Raw genomic sequence first — 19,331 nt, forward strand, 5'->3', positions numbered from 1 at the left:
CTTGCATAATTTATTCACTTGCGGCCCGTTTATTGTAAATTAAAAACATCATCCGTGTTCGTTAAGTTGGCGATCTTGTAGTACAATAATTGTTTTAAAAGCTCTGAAACAAACAGAATTTTTTCTGGACGAAGTTAGATCAAATATGTACTGAAAAGAGCTTCCGTTGATTCACCAACTTGACAAACATGGATGATGTTTAGAGTCCCGGAAATTTCGCGGATTCCTCTGGCCTCAGGATAGAATTCAAAGTTATAGGTGTGCTCGACCCATGTGTACTTTCACCCATTGGTTGATTTCTTAGCGAGAACATTTTTTATCCTTGTTATATTTGGCACTAGCTGATTCGCTTGCTTCTCTCCTAGCCGGGCGTCGTTGGCTCATGGTCGTAGAGGGGCGTGCCCAGACAACTGCGATCCAACCATGTGCACAGTTCGACAGTGTGGAGGTTTGCATTCTAGCTCGCGACTAAATGAATTCGCGAAAATTCTGTGGCTCTAATGATGTTTTTAATTTACGATAAACGGGCCGCAAGTGAATAAACGATGTTGGGTTGTTTTCGGACTGTGTGTCTAAATGCTGCGGAGGGAAAAGGTTCAGGTTCAGTGAGGTGATGCGGGCGTGGGGGGCTTGCGCAGGCGTGAACCTGCTGATCGGCACAGAGAACGGCCTGATGCTGCTGGACCGCAGCGGCCAGGGCAAGGTGTACCAGCTCATCTCCCGCCGCCGCTTCCAGCAGATGGAGGTGCTGGAGGGGCAGAACATCCTGGTGACCATCTCGGGCAAGAAGAACCGCGTGCGCGTCTACTACCTGTCCTGGCTCAAGTCCAAGATCCTGCGCACGGACGGGGTGAGTGATGTACGTTTCGACCACTCCACGTTCACGTCCCGACTCCACTGTCTTGTGTTCACAAAACTGAATTGAAACTAATAGTTTAGCTGCATGATGCCCAGCAACGCGGAGAAACAGTAAAAGACTGATGAAACTATTTACAGATGGCACTGCTGAACACGATGGCCGCACTCACGGCGCACTCACGATCGATGGTGCCAAATTCAAATATCCAAACCACCACACATTCTAGCACTATGCCCAAACAGTCTGTCTGTTCGTTGTCTTGAAACAAATCCTCCAATACTATCATGTAAAAGATTCAACATAGAAATATTTCAGGAACGGAAATGCAGAAGTTCAAACATTACCTCGTTCTTAGTCGTCAAGGACTAAATTATTAATCCCTTCAGGAGGGTTTCCCGAACGTGTCACATCTGCAATGCTCCGGGAAAGTTTGTTTAATTCTGCTTCAGAGAAATGTTTTTACAAAAAAAAAATTTTTTTATACCCTAAATATGTAAATGTGAATATTTTTATTGTAAAAAAAATCTAATGTTTTGAATTCTTTCTTCGGTGTTTTACTCGTGTTATTGCTGACCCTTGAGGTTTTGGCTTCAGATTTGAATGAGTGTATTAGAGGTAATCTTTTTGATTTGAATTCAAATTTTGGATTTGAGAAAAATTGGAATTTGATCCATCCCTACATGAAACTTTTAAAAAAGAATGTTAGACCAAGCTTTATTCCTTGGACTTGTTCACTGCTGTGGGAAGTTTGCATGATTTTTTTAGAGCATGACTATTTGTCAAGTCAGGTTTTTAATTACGTAGTGCTATTAAATTTTCAGGGTTCGTATGTCTTCTTAATATCCCTAAAATGTCTTTAATTTATCTTTAATTGAATGAGGGCCCTTAAAAGGCCTTACATTTATCCTTAAAAACTTCTTAATAAAGTCTTGTTAGCATGCAAGTAATGGATAAATGCGGGCATTTTAATCTTCTTTTGTTTCCGACTTGGCAGCAAACAACGCTTTGTGCATGCGAAGTACAATTTTGGGCCACGTGATTAGATTTTATGTACAGAAAAAAATTATGAATTCATTAATTGTATTTTGTATCTCACCTTTAAACTAAAAATGGGTGTTTTACTGTCTACTTTGAACTTACAAAGTAAATGTAAATGTGATCAAACTAAAAATTAAATGTAAATGTGATCAAATTAAATGTTAGGGCTTTAAATTTTGGCTAGATACTATTCTTGGGTTAGATGTGTGTTCCAGAGATAATTATGGACAATAGGTTCGGATCTATCATAATTGAACTAAACAAAAAAATAATTTTTTGTGCAGTGACTAACATTGTTATTTTCTTCAGGTGTTTTGTGATATTGCAAATAGTTTTTTAATAATGAGATAAATGGGTCTTTAAATTTTGATTGAATGAGAGGATACAAACCATATTTTTGTGTTAATGTTAAGAGTTAAGTTTCTGCTGACTTGGAAGAGAGGCTTAGGCTGCCCTTAGGCTGCAGGCCATTTAGTGCAAATAGTATAAAAAAAATAACATTATTGTATCATCGTGTGTTGGTCAGTCTCATATCTTCTTTATCTATGCTGAGTTTTTATGAAGTAATAGCCACGTGTGAGTTGTATAAATTGCCAGCATGTCCTGTAGTACTCTAGTTTTTCTCTGTTCCTTTACTGTAGTTAAATATTAACTTTTTGACACTGCTGTTGGCCAGAACTCACACAGTCTTTTTATGTAATGAGAATGATTGCATATACCGTATTGGTCCGAAAATAGGCCGACCCCTTCTACAGCACACTCAAAATCGGGGAAAACTACATTTTTCAATTTATTTGCTTGAGCCCGCCAGCGACGCACATTCTTCTCGACAACACCATATTTCCACCCAGCTTCCACATTATTTGTGGTTTCTGCATATCTTATTACACTTACTTTTGAAATTGGCAGAAAAAAGCAAACAATGTTTATTTTTTGAATAATAGATAAAATAGCACCGTAACGTAAGACAACAATATGATAGTGTTACGATTCGAAACACCCGTAAATTCCGCAGTTAAACTCGCGATATTGTTCACACGACAATCTTGATATTTGTCTGAAAATGTTTTAAAAACAATAGTTTTCTGTGCACTTTTCAAAGGCTTTCCCGTTCTGTGCTTTACAAAACTCTGTCCGGCGTCAGCTATAACAAACCGTGCGCGCACAAATCCGAAATACAACTGTTGCGCCGAGCATCAACTGTACACTACACACAGCGTCTGCTAACATAATTGTAAGTAAATACTTGCTGACACATTAAACTGAATTGGATATCAATGGTGAAACGCTATAATGCTATATAACAACAATTGTTATAAAAAAGGCATGGTAAAAATACTTACAAATGGTACGTAACCAAGGGACTATTTCTTGCGCACGAATAATGTGCGCGGCGGCCGGCAGCCAATGAAAATGTTCGTTTACAAGAGGCTTTGTTTATTCCAAAACTCAGGTAAGAGTGAACGGAGAATACGGTAAATAACCTTACTGCAAAATAATTGCTGCTTTTACTAATTGTTTACTGTAAATACCACATTTTACAAGCAAATAAAATTACCGCAGCCTGTTAAATACAGTTAAAAAATAACCAGACCGAGCTTTTAAAAGCTATGTGCTACTAGTGACCACATCTGTGTACTTAACTTAAAATATGATACGTTATTGGGGTTCAGTGTCTTTATTATTTTTCTAAGTTGGAAAAATTACTAATTCCACGTAAATACAGCATAATTTTAGGTCAATGAATTGTATATCTGATATCATTTTTAAGCCATAAGTGATTCTCCTTGAACTGTGTGTGTTTAATTATACTATTTTGGCTAGTGCATAAACATTTTATTAATTATTATTGTGCTTAATAAAACCTGTCGAAAAGATTGCCTTAAGTTTATGCACAAAATTTTGCGCGCAAACAAATTCATGGAAATTTAATACAAAGGCCAAGCAACGGTTTTAATAAAAAAAAAATTTAAATGGGCTTTTAAAAAAAAATAAGTTAAGTGGTGCTAACTCTTGCAAAAACTCCCCAGGTTTGAATTACCTAAAATGTTTAACGAAAGCTTTAATTTATGTTATAACGTTATAAGTTATAAAAGGTAATGTAAATTAACGAAGACTTAAACAGAAGCTTACGGCCGCAATTGAGAAAAATGATGTTGTGTTGTGACCATCTTTCACACATTATTAGAGTTGGCTAAAAGGATTGTTTGAATATTAAAACTAAATTTTGCACACAAATGTGATTCAGTTTTTTTTCACTAATAGCATAAATTTTTGTACTGTGAGAATTCATTTATTTTAGACTTGTGCAAAGTTCCATTAATGACATTGGCAGGGTGGGTTGAAGTGGCCTGTGGTATGGCGAGACATTGAGACCTCGGGCGAATGTTTGCAGCAAGTGGAGCGGCGCAACGGCTGGATCAACGTGGGGGACCTGCAGGGGGCAGTGCACTTCAAGATCGTCAAGTACGAGCGCATCAAGTTCCTCGTCATTGCCCTCAAGGAGAGCATAGAGATCTACGCCTGGGCGCCCAAGCCTTACCACAAGTTCATGGCCTTCAAGGTCGGTGGCATTCCAGCTTCCTACTAGTGCTGGTGCTTGCATGATGGACCTACATTATACATTATACATTATAGTGACTGTGCCGTGACAAATGGCAAATGTAGTCATTTACAGAAGCTACTTTTTATAAATAAATAATGAAAAAAAATATACTATAGTATTTGAATGTTATATATTTACGCACACAGAAAGAAATAGGCATAGAGAGAAATGGATTAAAATAGATGGTTAGATGAAATGAAATTGATTGAGAAAGACATAGGGAAATAGATTATTGGATGGAGAGAGAGGGATAGAAATATAGAGAGAGATGGAGAGAGAGATTGAGGAAAATGGAATGTGAGAAGGGGGGGGGGGGGGTCAATTTACATCATTTTCTTGCTATACATTTTCAGATAATTATTCAGATTATTTGATAATTTCAATTTATTACAGTTTTGAGTATGTGACTTTTAAGATACTTTTTTTTCTTTGGATAATGAGGGAGTGAATTTAATCACTCTAAATTTTATGTCTACATACACTTAGGTTTTTTTCCCTGAACATTAGTACAATTATGTACAGAGAACATAATTTAACAAATTGTGAAGAAGTTTATCTTTGTTAAGAAGCAAGAAAATTTTTAAGATACCCTCTTTTATAGCATAATCGTTGCACCCATATTTAAGCCGTCAAAAATGGAATAAAAAAACATCTCGCGTAAACTTTGCATGACTTTTTGGTCCCACTATTAGATGCCGAGCGCTTTGTGTAGGAATCTTTTCCGGTAAACCAATGTATTTTAAAATAAAAATCTAATATTTTTTTTTCGACATTACCACTTAGATACTTATTTAATTAACGGAAATATGAAATTGACGTGTAAATTTTCTTTTAAAGACTTTTAAAACTTTATAACCTTCATCTGTTCGTCTGCGTCGCCGCGGTTTACCGCTTACAAAAATGAAGCCAGGGCTCGTTGCAATCATTAATGTTTGGTTATGTTGCTTCTCGTATAGAGCGCGCACACGTAGTCGAAAATCGATATCTCGCCTATGGATGCAACACGCACTATCAGGTGGCTACTTAACTACATTTGATAGCCCACATTCTTTCGAGGTAAACGGCAATAGTTACGCATTAATTCACGTCACAGATTCAAGTTGCTTGCGTTCGTGTCACAGATTTAGTTTTTTTATTTAAAGTCGGAGAAAGGTTTTTGTTTAATGAATTATTAAAATAAATTGTTTAGTGTGCTCTTGTATACTCCACCTTTTTTTTTTTTTTTTTTTTTTGAATAAACGTACTTGACATGAACAGGTTTTGTTTTTATGAATAACTTTACCTAAAAAAAAAATTTTTTTACGCATAATTGTCGCACTCCTACTTTTTAAACTTGATTTTAGAAGAAAAAGTGCGACGATTATGCGAGAGAACACGGTAAATGAGAAGTTATCGAACTGAAGCTCGCCGTAGTCGACGCGATGTGGGAGGACTGAGATGTGTGTGGCAGTCGTTCGGGGACCTGGCCCACCGCCCGCTGCTGGTGGACCTCACCGTCGAGGAGGGCACCCGCCTCAAGGTCATCTACGGCTCGGCCGACGGCTTCCACGCCGTGGACCTGGACTCTGCGTCCGTGTACGACATCTACCTGCCCAAGCACGTGAGTGGTCTCCGGGCCGTAACATCAGGGTATTTGGGACATTTCAATGTGCAATTTATGTTTAGGGAAAGAAACATGAATATCGACAATACCTTTGTGTTTAATTCTTTGGGCGAAGAAAAAAAAAACCATTACTTCGGAAAAAAATTCAGATAAAATACTAAAAACGTAATATTAAATTAGGGAAACCATTTTTCCCACAAATATAGTACATGTGTGTTAAAAATTACACCGTACGATAAAGATTAATGTTGTTGCATACAAATTTTTTTTTTTTGCTAAGAAAAAAGGAAATCCTGACTTTATTCTTTCAGTATAACATAAGTACTGGGAGTTTAGTTTTTCCAAAGCATCATCGTTTCTGACTTTCTATGTAGTGTAGAGTAACTGGTCTTGGAAAATAAAGCAGATTAAAACTGAAGTGAAAGGTTGGTTGTATTTTGTTTCTGAAATATTTTAACATTTTATTAATTATTATTGTTACTGCTTACTCTAATCAACCTTCTACTTTATTAATTCTATTTTATTTGTCTAATTTTGCAGAACTATTACACTACATATTTACGTTTTTCTTTCCCTACCACTTTGGTTTCATATTCGATTCAAACTATAAAACTAATATTCTTACAGGCCTAACAGTAATATATCATTTTATATTTCAAATTCATATCATTGCAGTCACTAATTTCTGTCAGTCATATTCAATTATAAAGTTTTACCCAAGAGTGAAAAAACTTATGCTGTATTTTGCGTGGATTTTTCTTAAATGGGGTGAAATGTAAATAATGATTCAACTTTTGTGTTTAGAATGGATTAAATTTTTTTTCCATAATCATGAATAAATTGGTATTGTACCCTCTTTTATCATATAATCGTCGCACCCATATTTTAGGGTGTCAAAATTTGGATAAAAAAAACCTCTTGCGTAATTGTTGCATGATATTTTTGGTCCCGCTATTAGATTCTAAGTTCTTTGTGTGGGTATTTTTTCCGTATAAAACAATGTATTTGTAGAAATCTAATATTTATTCGGACATTACCACTTATTTAATTAACGGAAATGTGTAAATTTTCTTTTTAAGACTTTTTTTAAACATTTTAAACATCTGTTTGTCTGTGTCGCCGCAGTGTACTGCTTATAAAAATGTAGCCAGCGCTAGTTGACATCATTCATGCTTGATTATGTTGCTTCCCGTATAGAGCGTGCACACGTAGTCGAATATCGATATCTCACCGAGTGCATCCAACGCGCGCTCTCTGTCGAGTGCCGAGTTAACTACATTTGATGGCCCGCACTATTTCGTGGTGTGTACTACGACGATAGTTATGTGTTCGTTCAGGCTCGCATTCGAATCACAGATTTTGTTTTTCTATTTGAAGTTGAAGAAAGGTTATTGTTGCATGACTAATCAATTTAAATTGTTTGGCGTGCTCTTTTATACCTCACTTTTTAAATAAACGTTCTTTCCATGAATGGGTTTTGTTTTTATGAATAACTTTACCTAACAAAAAGAAAATTTCCGCATAATTGTCGCACCCCTACTTTTCAAAATTTTAGTATAAAATCTGCATCGATTATGTGACACGGTATTCTAAATTTGATTCAATTTTCAAAAGAACAGTATTGGCAGAAGCATAATTTTTGAGAATACTCGCTGTGACTTGCGGAAGACCACCAGAATGGTTAGTGGGGAAGCACTGCCGATGGCGAGACAGTTGTACGGGGAGGTGTTGGTGGTTGAAGAATGCAGCGACTGTGGTGCGTTGTTGCAGACGCAGAGCCCCATCTCCCCGCACTGCATAGTGCCTCTCCCCAACTCCAACGGCATGCAGCTGCTCCTGTGCTACGACAACGAGGGCGTCTACGTCAACACTTACGGCAAGGTGAGGTCCCGCCCGGCTCTGAACTTGGCACTCGGTCTTTCTCATCGTCCGCAAGACAACTGCGAGACTTGGATAGTAACCGTAACGTTATGTGGCAGAGAAATGGAGTTGAAGGTGTAATTAAAGTCCCTTGGGTGCTTTCAAGGATCTGTATCGGGTGTTTCATGCCTAAAAATTGTTCTGAAAACAGGCCTATTAGCCATTTTCAGATTTATAAAAAAGATAGTTTGAAAACGAAATGAGGAAACGGAACTACTTTTCCGCCCTCTGCGTATTCTTGAATGCTTTTCGTGAACAGACACACCACTCTAATATCTTGAGCAGTTATCAAAACGCATGGTTTTTGCTGGAGCTCTGCACAAATGTTAGTGTGCCTGTGAGCCTTAAGGCTCAAGTTCACCCGTTAACTTGAATTATTGTATTTTTATGCCGTTTTGTTTTATCCAGGACAATTTTTACATGTTCTCTCGCTCTGTCGTGTTCACTGTGGGAGGGTTGTACTGGCCGTTGCAGGTGTCGAAGAACATAGTGCTGCAGTGGGGGGAGATGCCGACGAGCGTGGCGTACATCGGCACCGGCCAGATCATGGGCTGGGGGAACAAGGCCATCGAGATCCGCAGCGTGGAGACGGGCCACCTGGACGGGGTCTTCATGCACAAGAAGGCCCAGAGGCTCAAGTTCCTTTGCGAGAGGAACGACAAGGTAACCGACTGCTTCCGAGCCCGTCTTCTTGAGGGGCTTTGCTTGTATTTTACCATCTTACATGAGCAACTGTTTGCATACTCGGAAGAAACAATTCATCATGCGTGATTATCAAACCGTATTCAACTTGAATGATTTTTTACCTCGTCAGTTGCTTGTCTAATGATAGATAGGAATCTACTAGTGATGGGTCAGATCTGAATTTTCTCGAATCCGAATCTCGAATTCAGATTTTGGAGACTACCTTAAATCCGAATGTAGGCGTGAAATGTCAAAAATAAAATGTATTTATGAAAAATTATAACTATGGTGTTAAAACTAAGTTTCCTGAATCATTACATGTTGTAATTTTATTCATTTAAATACATGTTAAAATTACAATGTATTGGGTAATGGTAGTAATATAGGTATGAAGAAAACAATTGAGCTAATAAATTTTTGCATGTTATAAATGTTGAATTTTTTAATTGACTTTGTTTCTTATACAGTCAAACCTCTATCTATCGAACTCGCATGTATCGATGGTCCGTGTTTATCGTATACTTTCTACGGTCCCGGCAAAATTGCCATACAACTAAGGTTAAAAAAGTCCGCTTGTACCGATGTTCGAATTACCGTTTTGTCCGCATTGATCGTACAAAATATGTGGTCCCGTCACTATAAATTATAATAGATGATCGTTTAACCATAAAGATTTTGCAGAAATAACCATTTCTTACCGTCATAAAAACAGTAAGGATAGTATACAGTAGTAAAAATCACCTTAAATCTGCAGCCAAGTAATGAAGCACGTAAATATGAAAAGACAAATGAACAACAACTTACGAAGAAATATGGATGATGTACCATAACTACAGTACAAACCCAATTGTTATCCTAAGATAATTATCATAAAAAGAACTAAAGATTCTTTGTCGATACCATAATTACTACAGAAGCACGATAGCTACCACATTTGCACTACAGTTACCGTAACAACCGAGATGTATATTGACCGTGACGGTAATGTATTTATTTATGACATATTAAAATTAAAGAACATTATTGAAAAAAAAGGATGTTAAATTTTTATATGTACGTTTGGCACATGTTGCGAAGAAATAATGCGATCCGAAAGAATGCAGTACTACTACGAAAAGTGAAAAGGGTACTCGTGGATTTTTAGGTTATGGCAGTATCTCTCGTTTTTCAGTAATTTCGGCCGAAAATTAACAAACGTATCGGAAGTCGACAGAAATGCCGATTCGACTAAATATTGGTAAAATCGGCTTCTTCAGTACAGCTCTACATCTGATGACATGAGTAAACATATTTCAGACTTCAGGATATTGAAAAAGTCTTTAATTTCCATGTAGATTTATTGTGCGTATGTTTTTTTTTTTTTTGCAAGTGTAAATTGAATTAAGTAAAATACTTCCATTTTTATTTATTTTTCAACTGATTTAACTTTAATGACAAGTAACTGATATATTTCTGACACTAATTTTGGGTTGAAATATTATTTTTTAAAAATTCTTAGAGTGAAGTCCACATCCATTGAATGTCCGCATCTACTGAATTTTTTTGTTGGTCCCCTGAAAAACGATAGATAGAGGTTTGACTGTAATATTTTTCTGCTAATATTTTAATTTTAAATATTGAATCTTTCGAATACGATTGATTTGATGGATTTGAGGATTTGATTGGTATTAGTATTTACATATTGTAGTTCACAAAATTATGTGACATTTAAATTTCCTGATATGTTTCCCAAACATTCCATAAAAGGGCACTGTGATATCATGAAAATGGTTAGTTGGGTTTGGTTAGTTGCATTCAAATTAATTTATAATAGTGTGGATGGTTAGTTAAGTGTGGTTAGCTACATTAAAAATACTTTTAAATCATTATGAATTACCGATTTTAAATGTACCTAGGTTACACAACTAATCAACCATCCTTACTATTTTATAGTATTTTTAATGTACCTAAACATATTTACCCGATTGCAAGACGAGGTCAACTTTTTAACCTTTATAAACCAGAAAATAGTATTTAACAAGCTATAAATAAACATTTTACCGCCACCGTTGCACGTTTGCTTTGGATATGCCAAAACGTCTTGATGCAGCACTGTTGTTGTTTTCTTCTGCATATTTTACCACAATGAGCTTAAAATTTGCATCGTGATATGTTCGAGAGCCTTTCTTTATAAAAGAACTTGATGTTCCTCACCTTTCAACACTATCCATTTTAGGTTCCCGCAATTTACCGCATTTGTTTATTAACGAAAATAAACAATTTTGTTTACATAGAATAACATTGTTAAAACGTATACAACACTTTGGGTTACTAAAATTGTTACAGCGCTCGCAACATAGTGGAGATATCATGTACTACAAAATTCAGCATGAGAAATGACCTGGTTTACCAACTCCCAAGTCTAGGTTTCACGTCTTCTTTCTTGCATACTTTATCTATGGCGTGAGCGCAAATAAAAAAAGCATGGCGACTAGTACCGTAGATGTTTTTTTATAATCTTTTTGCTTACAAATTAGCTTTAAATTGTACTGTATTTTTCATTAAATGATTATAATGTTAATAGTTATTTATTTCCTGTACCCATAAAAGTAATTTCACATTGTATTAGCCTAAAAATGTGGGACAAACTACCATCAAAAATAAAGATATACAAATGCAAGACGAATGTGAAATTTTTTCCCGTTGCCGGGAGAAAAAATAGTCGTCTTGCATTCAGGTAAATATGGTAACTAAACATTCACACCAAAGTACAGTATTTGTTATGTAACCAACCAACAGTGTTTTTAATTTATATAACCTAACCACTCATTAAAATTACTTTAAGTAACTCAACGATCTCCTAGAAAATATTTTGAAAAACTGCCAAGAAACAGTTTTCAGAATTTAGTTTTTTTTAAACGGGTTTTTTCATTTCAGTTAATAGTCAATTTTAAGGGAGTAAAAGGCACATATGGATACTTAATACTGAAATTTAGAAGCAACATAAATTTTTTATGGTTTTTTTTTGTCACTTCTATGTTTAGTACAGACTTTTTGCGCCAATTTTGCTTTATTTTAATGCTGCTTTTAATCACTTTTATCCACCATTTTCTGGAGTCCCTAATTATTAAGAATTACAAATACAACAATTATTTTGTTTTACAGTATTGTGAAAATCTCCATTATTTATTTACTTGGTTATAACCAACTAAATACTCGTTGGTAGTGATAAGTCTCAAAGAGAAAGAGCAGTCGAGGCAACTTGGGTGGTGATCTTCCTCATTATCTTATGAAGGATTATTTCCTAATAAAAAAAAGACAAGTAAACAACTTTTGTTCATGATAGCGCGCACATGTTGAGTGCCAGATGTTATAATTGCTCTCTGTTGCATATTGACATGAAAGTGGTTCTTTTCTTTTTCAGGTGTTCTTCTCGTCTGCGAAAGGCGGTTCCTCATGCCAGATCTACTTCATGACCTTGAACAAGCCGGGAATGGCCAACTGGTGATAGTGCACGGACTTGTGGATCAGTCGGTTGCGAGTGCGGAAACCAGGTGGACCATCCACGTGTGTGTCAGTCGGAGAACGGAGCGTTTTAACTTGTGATATTGCGTCTGATGAAATCCTCATTTCAGCATTTTTTTTTAACATGTTGCTCCAAATGCTTTCTCTTCTATGTCTTTAACATATTTGCGGCAATATGTTACTAAAAAAAATAATTGTTTTAGCTAGTAAATCTGCAAGACAAAATTTTAGCCATTTTTACCATTCTTCTTTTAAGATTTTCTATGAATTTGCTTGTGTGAGTTCAGTTAAAAATTTAAATAATTTAAAAAATATATATTATTTGGGTTATTTATACTTCTTTCCGTGAACTCACTCAATCCTGCACTGTTATTTTATATAACATGCTGTTGTTTTTGTAAATATTTTTTTCAAAGATCAAATGTGTTCATGTGAATTTAACACTTAAAAACACAAACTATGTTTTCAGTTTTGGTGCTGTACAGATCTATATTATGTAAGAAATAAGTTAATTTTTATAGCATTTTATTTGCAAGAGAATGGTGGGAAAAGTCTGTTACACAATTTTAAGTATCTCAGATAGTGTTCCTGATTTCTTTTGTCTTTAAAGCTTCCAGTGGAATTTGTTTGTTATTTTTTCCCTCCATAAGTGAACGTGTGCTCTTGAATGTTAAACTGTTGGGACATACCTATGGAATCTTCCTCGTTTGGTGAGCTGTTGATATTATTGCAAATTTTTTTCCAACTTGATTAGAGTTAACTTTAAGATTTGTATAAAATTTTGGACAAGAACTATGATACTTATTATGATCCCCCCCCCTCCCCTCCTCCTCATCCCCATCATTTTTATGAGTGCTGTAGTTTCATATAAACTCCTTATCAATGTAAATAAATTACATAAAATGATTTTTTCATAATGTGTTATTTTATATGGAAGTAGTATTTTTTTTTAATGGATATTTAGTTATGTACGGTTCATAAACTATTAGTTCCAGTTTCAGTTGCTTTGACCCAAAACCAACTTTTGGAATCTGGTATTTTTGTACGTTTCTATTACTTCGCGATCTGTAATGTCAATGCAAAGTTTGTCCTGCGGAAAAGGTAAAATTGGAATTGGAGCCAAAAAGTTAGGCTTGAATTCAACTGACAAAGACTAAGAACCGCATAGCCCTAATGTTAAGTTTTTTTTTGTATATTTTGACTACATATTCATGTTTAGCAGAACACTTAGTTTTTTAAGACTGAGTAAAGAGTAATATTTTAAACTGCGCTCAGATTGGTACAAAAAATATAATTGTGTGTCAGGTTTTTTAATGATATTTTATGATCATAATTATTAATAAAAAGTTAATTGTTATTAATATTAGGTATGTAGCACAAGTATTATGCACAAAGTTTTAAATAAGAAGAGTAATTTACAGCAATTAAATTCCATAAAAAGAGCATAATATACACAATAATGGAAAAAAAAAATTTTTTTAAGGTAAACTATGAAGTGCCATTAACTGGTTTCTGTGCTTGTGGTAAGGCATTGTATTATGTGCAGTTTGACATGGTTAGCCTTGGGAAATACTTCAACCATGAATGTGTAAAATATTATCTAACCGGATTTACGGCTTCACCAACTGTTAGATTGTTTTTGTAACCCCACATATGTATGAAGAAATAGTTGGTATGAGACTAAAGTTGTAGGCATTGTGCTGCTGTAAAAAATAAAAAAACATAAAATGAGTTACTAGTGACAAACCATCATGCTAATAGGCAAACTTTTAATGATGAATATTTTTCTGAAATTTTACAAATAACATAAATGATGTGTGGAATATATTTTGTGCAAGTAAATATGGACAAGATGTTTTGACGCAACGTCTAATAAATCAATGAACACCGGCTGTACGCACGAAAAAGTGTCCCATTGCGCACATTGTTCTGTTACGCTGTGTCCCGTTACGCTCATTGTTCCGTTACGCTGTGTACAGACAACCAATTTTTTTTTAATGTTTTTATTTTGAGGCTAATTTAATTTTTGAATCAAAATATTTTGGTGTGTTTATTTTTATTTTAATAAATGTAACACATTAAATGTTTTATAATAATTATACACCAAAACCATTTACAATATAATATGTAATAAGCATTTCTAACTATGTATGTGGAACAATACAAATTAATCTGCAAGTAAAATGTAGAAGAAATTTAGAAGAAAAATGTACCAAAGCTGTAATGTAGAAATGAGTTACTAATAACAGTTAATAGTTAAAAAAAAAAAAAAAAAAAAATCTGGTACAACTTTCATGGTAAATATGTTACATTCCTCAATTTTAATGTATTACAAAAAAATCAGTGTTTGTGTTTTGACGTTTTGAGTTAAATTTTTGATTTAAAATGCTGATTATTTTATGCTTTCAGTCACATTTTTGGTGCTTTATGGTGTATTATTAACTTGCATTTTGGCTATCTATGTGTAGTTCATGTAATAGTTTTATTTCTAACTGTAAAACACACTTCAAAAAATTCCATTTAAGAAAGTTTATAAAATTTGGCATTTAACCTATAAATACATAACAATTTCACTCTTTTAATAAGGATTCGTTGTAGTCAAAATTTGTAAACATTTTATTGTAGACTGTTATGTTTGGTTCAGTGTTGATTTCCTTCATTTTGTTAATTTGTCCTGGTCCCTAAAAATGTTAAAATATATTTCACTGTGTGTTTTGTATTCACGTTAGTGTTGACCACAATTCCACTGGATGCTATATTGAGAGTTTCTTCAAAAAAAAATATGTTTAGTCTTGCTGTTTTGTGATATTTAGGTTATGTTTACAAGGCAGAAATTTTCTACGTACAATTATTGCAAGCAGATTTTGTTTTATATTTACTCATAATTAATTAAATATTGTATTTTACAGGAAAAAATTGAATGAATTGGATCATTACAGCTTGTAATGTGATCTTTGTAACTATTTATAGATACTTTAATGTGTAAACGTGATTTGTTTTAAGATCAAATTTTTATCAGCTGATTTTGTGGCGTTTGTAAATAATTTGAGTGAATGAATTGCGTGTGTGTGTATGTGTGTGCTGGTTGTGCAATATGCCATAGTCGGGACTGGTTTATGCGGACCGCAACATTGCGGCAGAGGAAATATAATGACTGAAAAAAAAATCAACAATGTAATTTTGTTAGCTGTAAAAACATTTAAATACTTAACGAGGGAGAATCTGCAGAAACTTAGTGCAGTATTAAACATGATTCAGCTTTTGATTCGTACTGCACTCAAAGAAGCGCTGCAAGCATTTATTGTACACTGATAATTCTTGGTGCTGAAGCGAATGAGGAATTCCAGTCAATAATTGAAAAGTGTTCAGTGCCAACCCTAACACTCCCGAGTACTTTATGCTTTACGTGCCCGTAACAAAGGTTTTTTTTGTGCTAACGAAATTGCATTGTACAAACTTTTATTTTTCTTTGTAACTTTTTAAATTGCCATTTCAACACATAGTAATTAATTTCCAAAGATATTAGTGTATTACATTCATATATTATATAAATATTGTCATTATCAGCCAAACCAGAAGCAACTTGCAGAAGAAGGAAAAAAAAAAGATTTATCATGTAGGATTAGCAATCTGAATATTTCGAATTTATACATAGATTTTTTATTACTTGTGAAAGTATGACTGATGTTTTTGTACATCCCTTGAGCCACTTGTAAGCATAAAAAGTGTTTGTATATTTGCACGTGTTCATGTGTAACTAAATAAAGTAGATGGAAAAAAAAAACAATAGAGGTGCAGTCTCTTCAGTTTGTTATGCTGTTGGTGTTTGTTTTTATAGAAGCTTTCTACTTGCAGCTTGTTGTAAAAGTGATCTTCACATGATTAAAGCAGAAATTTAAAATTAACTCATTATTTTAGCTATTTTTTTTTTCTTTTTACAAAATAAAAGTTAACTAGGTGGAATTTGTTATGGGCCAAATTCCCGGGTATGTTTTATTTTATTTTATCAGTGAGATAATAGGTTTAGTTTTTTTTCCCCACCGAGATTAAAAAATTACATTTTAAAATTGTTGAATATTCCTGTGCATGTATTTGCCATATATTATGCACAGATTGTGGCTTGGGGGGGGGGGGGGGGGTTAGAACCCCTAAACGCCGCCCCCCCCCCCCCCCCCGGCTTGGCCCACCTCCTTTGTGTCCGACCCATTGTTGTAGGTTGTAGGTTATATTTCTAACCTAGAATAACCCCACAAAAAGATATAAAATTGTACAATTCAGCAATTACTTGTATTTAAAAATTTGTTACTAATACCTACAAGCTTATTTAACCTGATAAAACTGAAGACATTCCATTCCAACTTTGAAATGTTATAATTTAACACTGTCCCCATTCACCCTTCTGTACGTACAAAAAAATGCAAGTTTTCCTAAACATTGTTTTGAAAATTATCAAAGTGACACAAATTTAAGGTTTAAATATTTAAATGTACTTACCAAACATAAATAAAAACTATAGCAGTTATACAAATGGCTACGGTAAACAACAGCTGATTCTCATGTAGCCAACATTAATAAATAATTACGTAACAGTTTTGTCTACATAATTGGAAAGACTTAAAAATTGACAGTAATTAAAAAAAACTGTTATATCTTTAAATTAAAGTACAGCTGTACATTAAATGTTTTAGAAATTTTTTTTTCCTATTGACCCCTTAGACCCTATTCACCCCATTTTACGGTAGTCACGTTATCGGAAATTGGGCACCATTACACCCCCTTGAAAATATTTAATATTATCAAAATTACTTTATTTAGAAGTAAATGTAATGAACATAATTCATTCAGAAAACAACTTTATGCTTTTTTTTTTATCTTAATCTGCACAACACTTGACATTATTGTATCCAAAAGAAAATTTATTTATAAATTACGTGTTAGAAATATGGGATTAAATACAAGTTAAATATAGCTAACATTCAAATGCTATACTGTAGTAGTAGTGTAATTGATGAGTCAGTTACCAATACAAGTGTGTTGAAATTTTTACGTTAAATATCAGTGTCTAAAAAATCCTTGTTGATAAAGACGTTATTCAATAAAAATTTTACAAGAATAGCAAGGGCGTTGCCAGCAGATGGCCTAACCAGGTTGGGGGGGGAGGGGGGGGGGGCAAGTTGTGGGAAAATTATGTATTATTTTTTGCATTTGGCTACATTATTTTATATCTCTAAGGCTCTAGGGGGGGGGGGCTCTACTCCTCCCCCCTGAAGAAGCCCTTGAAGAATAGTTATCTCTGGTATCCTCTGAGTAAATGGGGGAAAATGCAAGGTTAAATCAAAGCATTTAAATAGGGCTGTAACACAAATTAGAATACTAAGATGATTAAAAAAATACTTCATTTGAATGTTACCAGTAACTAATGAATTTATATCACTATTCAAAATTACACACAAAACATTATAACCCTACACAAATAACAATATAAAAAATTGAATCCGCCGAAGTTTCAAAACAGGGTACGATGAGACTCTGAGTGCCAAAATCCTTCTACAGCAGCAGTAGACCACTCTGGCTCCAGAATTCGGTTCTGAGACTGTCGACGATTCACAGAAGTAACACCATCCTCCAATTGTTCACTAGTCAAAGTCAGTTCTTAAATCTTATAGCAAACCCGTAACAGCAGGGTTTCGACGTGGTCCGTATTGATCTTGATAATTCAAGCTTTACACGATACTAGTAAAGTCATATGTTTGTGCAAATATAGTTCATGGAACTGGTTTTCGCTTCCAATGCAGTTAATGGTGAACACTCAATACGGTTCTGATCAACGTCAGTTAAAATATTTCACTTTTTAAGACTCTAAGTTAATTTCCCTACATGTATTCTTGCACCTACTCAAAATCAGTATACCTTGCAGCAACACAAAATGCTTGATTAAAATTCCTGTAGTTTCATAGACAGCTTCTTGGTAGTTCAATTGAATATATTGTAGTAGTGAAGTTCATTCAATACAAAACACTTTCACTTATGTAAAAAATTAAAGCAAAACCCTCTGTTCTAAACAAAAATATTTTGAGTCCTTTTTTTAAAATTTTTTTAAGCTAGTAAATTCCTAACATAACAAAGCTTATAGAGCATTATTAGGGACCGGGAAAATTCGCGGGTTCAATGACCTCCAGGATGAACTCCATAGTTCTGCGTACACTCGGTCAAATGTCACCCACTCATTGGCTACTGTCTTGTGAGACGTCCCAACGTAGCAGCCTGTGATTCGATAAAGCTTTGGTTGGGTGTTTGTCACTGGCCCAGCGTCATCCAGGTGAGTTGTGAGCCAATAGCAGAGGCAGCACTGAGGTATAACTATTTGTATTTTAACCTATCGCGAAATGAATTCGCGAATTTTTCCTGTCTCTAAGCATTACATTAAACTACCAAGAATTATCTTTTCGTAAAGACAAAATGCCTTACGAGTAAAGTATTTACACCCAACACCCTATGGTTGTAGTTAAATAAAAAAATCAACATTTATAATTTATCTGTGTAGATGTTTCTCCACAGGTTATGTATTACTTGGGACAAGCTTATGAAGCATATTGTGATATAATTGAAATAACGCAAACATGTCAATACATTTTATAATACCAAAATGAAAGTTAATAACCTTTTAGCACCGAAATGTAACTAAAATTATGAAAACTTTCAACAATTGACAACACTTAAGTCATTCTTACTTCCCAAGGTTTGTAATGTTTTCACACTTTAAAAAAACCTAATAAACTTTTATCACCATTCAATGGACGTGTTAAAGAATTGCGCCTGATCTATAAAATAGTTGAAACAGAAAGTGTAAACTCAATTGAGAAAAATTAGCTCCAGTATTAGTTTCCGTTTTCTTTGGTCATTTTCTGGTTAATAATTTCTCCCACTTCAAAAATGGCAATACTTAGGCAATTTAATATTACATATTTATAAATATAATAATTAATAAAAGGATATGAAGATGCACTAAAAGACTTATCACTTTTGGTTTTGTTACATTTCCTGCCGAAATTTAAAACTATGGGTTGATGCTATAGTAAAAAAATGTACATGGGAGACACTTGATCTTTGTTGTCTGT

At 34.4% G+C, this 19,331-nt stretch overlaps 1 protein-coding gene across 10 annotated transcripts in view; it reads left to right on the forward strand.

Annotated features, from left to right (window-relative positions):
* LOC134532040 (serine/threonine-protein kinase mig-15) overlaps positions 1-15,997 on the forward strand; it is a 124,715-nt gene extending 108,718 nt beyond the window's left edge. For 6 of the 10 annotated variants that reach the window (XM_063368181.1, XM_063368185.1, XM_063368188.1 and 3 more), the window contains 6 exons: positions 639-859; positions 4,293-4,460; positions 5,953-6,102; positions 7,876-7,986; positions 8,500-8,688; positions 12,113-15,997. In XM_063368181.1, coding sequence (XP_063224251.1) covers positions 639-859; positions 4,293-4,460; positions 5,953-6,102; positions 7,876-7,986; positions 8,500-8,688; positions 12,113-12,196 — 923 coding nt within the window. In that variant the 3' untranslated portion in view covers positions 12,197-15,997. The remainder of the gene's footprint in view (positions 1-638; positions 860-4,292; positions 4,461-5,952; positions 6,103-7,875; positions 7,987-8,499; positions 8,689-12,112) is intronic. The other 4 variants (XM_063368182.1, XM_063368187.1, XM_063368183.1 and 1 more) reach the window with 2 other exon arrangements.
* The last annotated feature ends 3,334 nt before the right edge of the window (positions 15,998-19,331 follow it).

The sequence above is a fragment of the Bacillus rossius genome, chromosome 5 (assembly GCF_032445375.1).
Source record: "Bacillus rossius redtenbacheri isolate Brsri chromosome 5, Brsri_v3, whole genome shotgun sequence".
In the NCBI taxonomy this organism is placed as follows: domain Eukaryota; kingdom Metazoa; phylum Arthropoda; class Insecta; order Phasmatodea; family Bacillidae; genus Bacillus; species Bacillus rossius.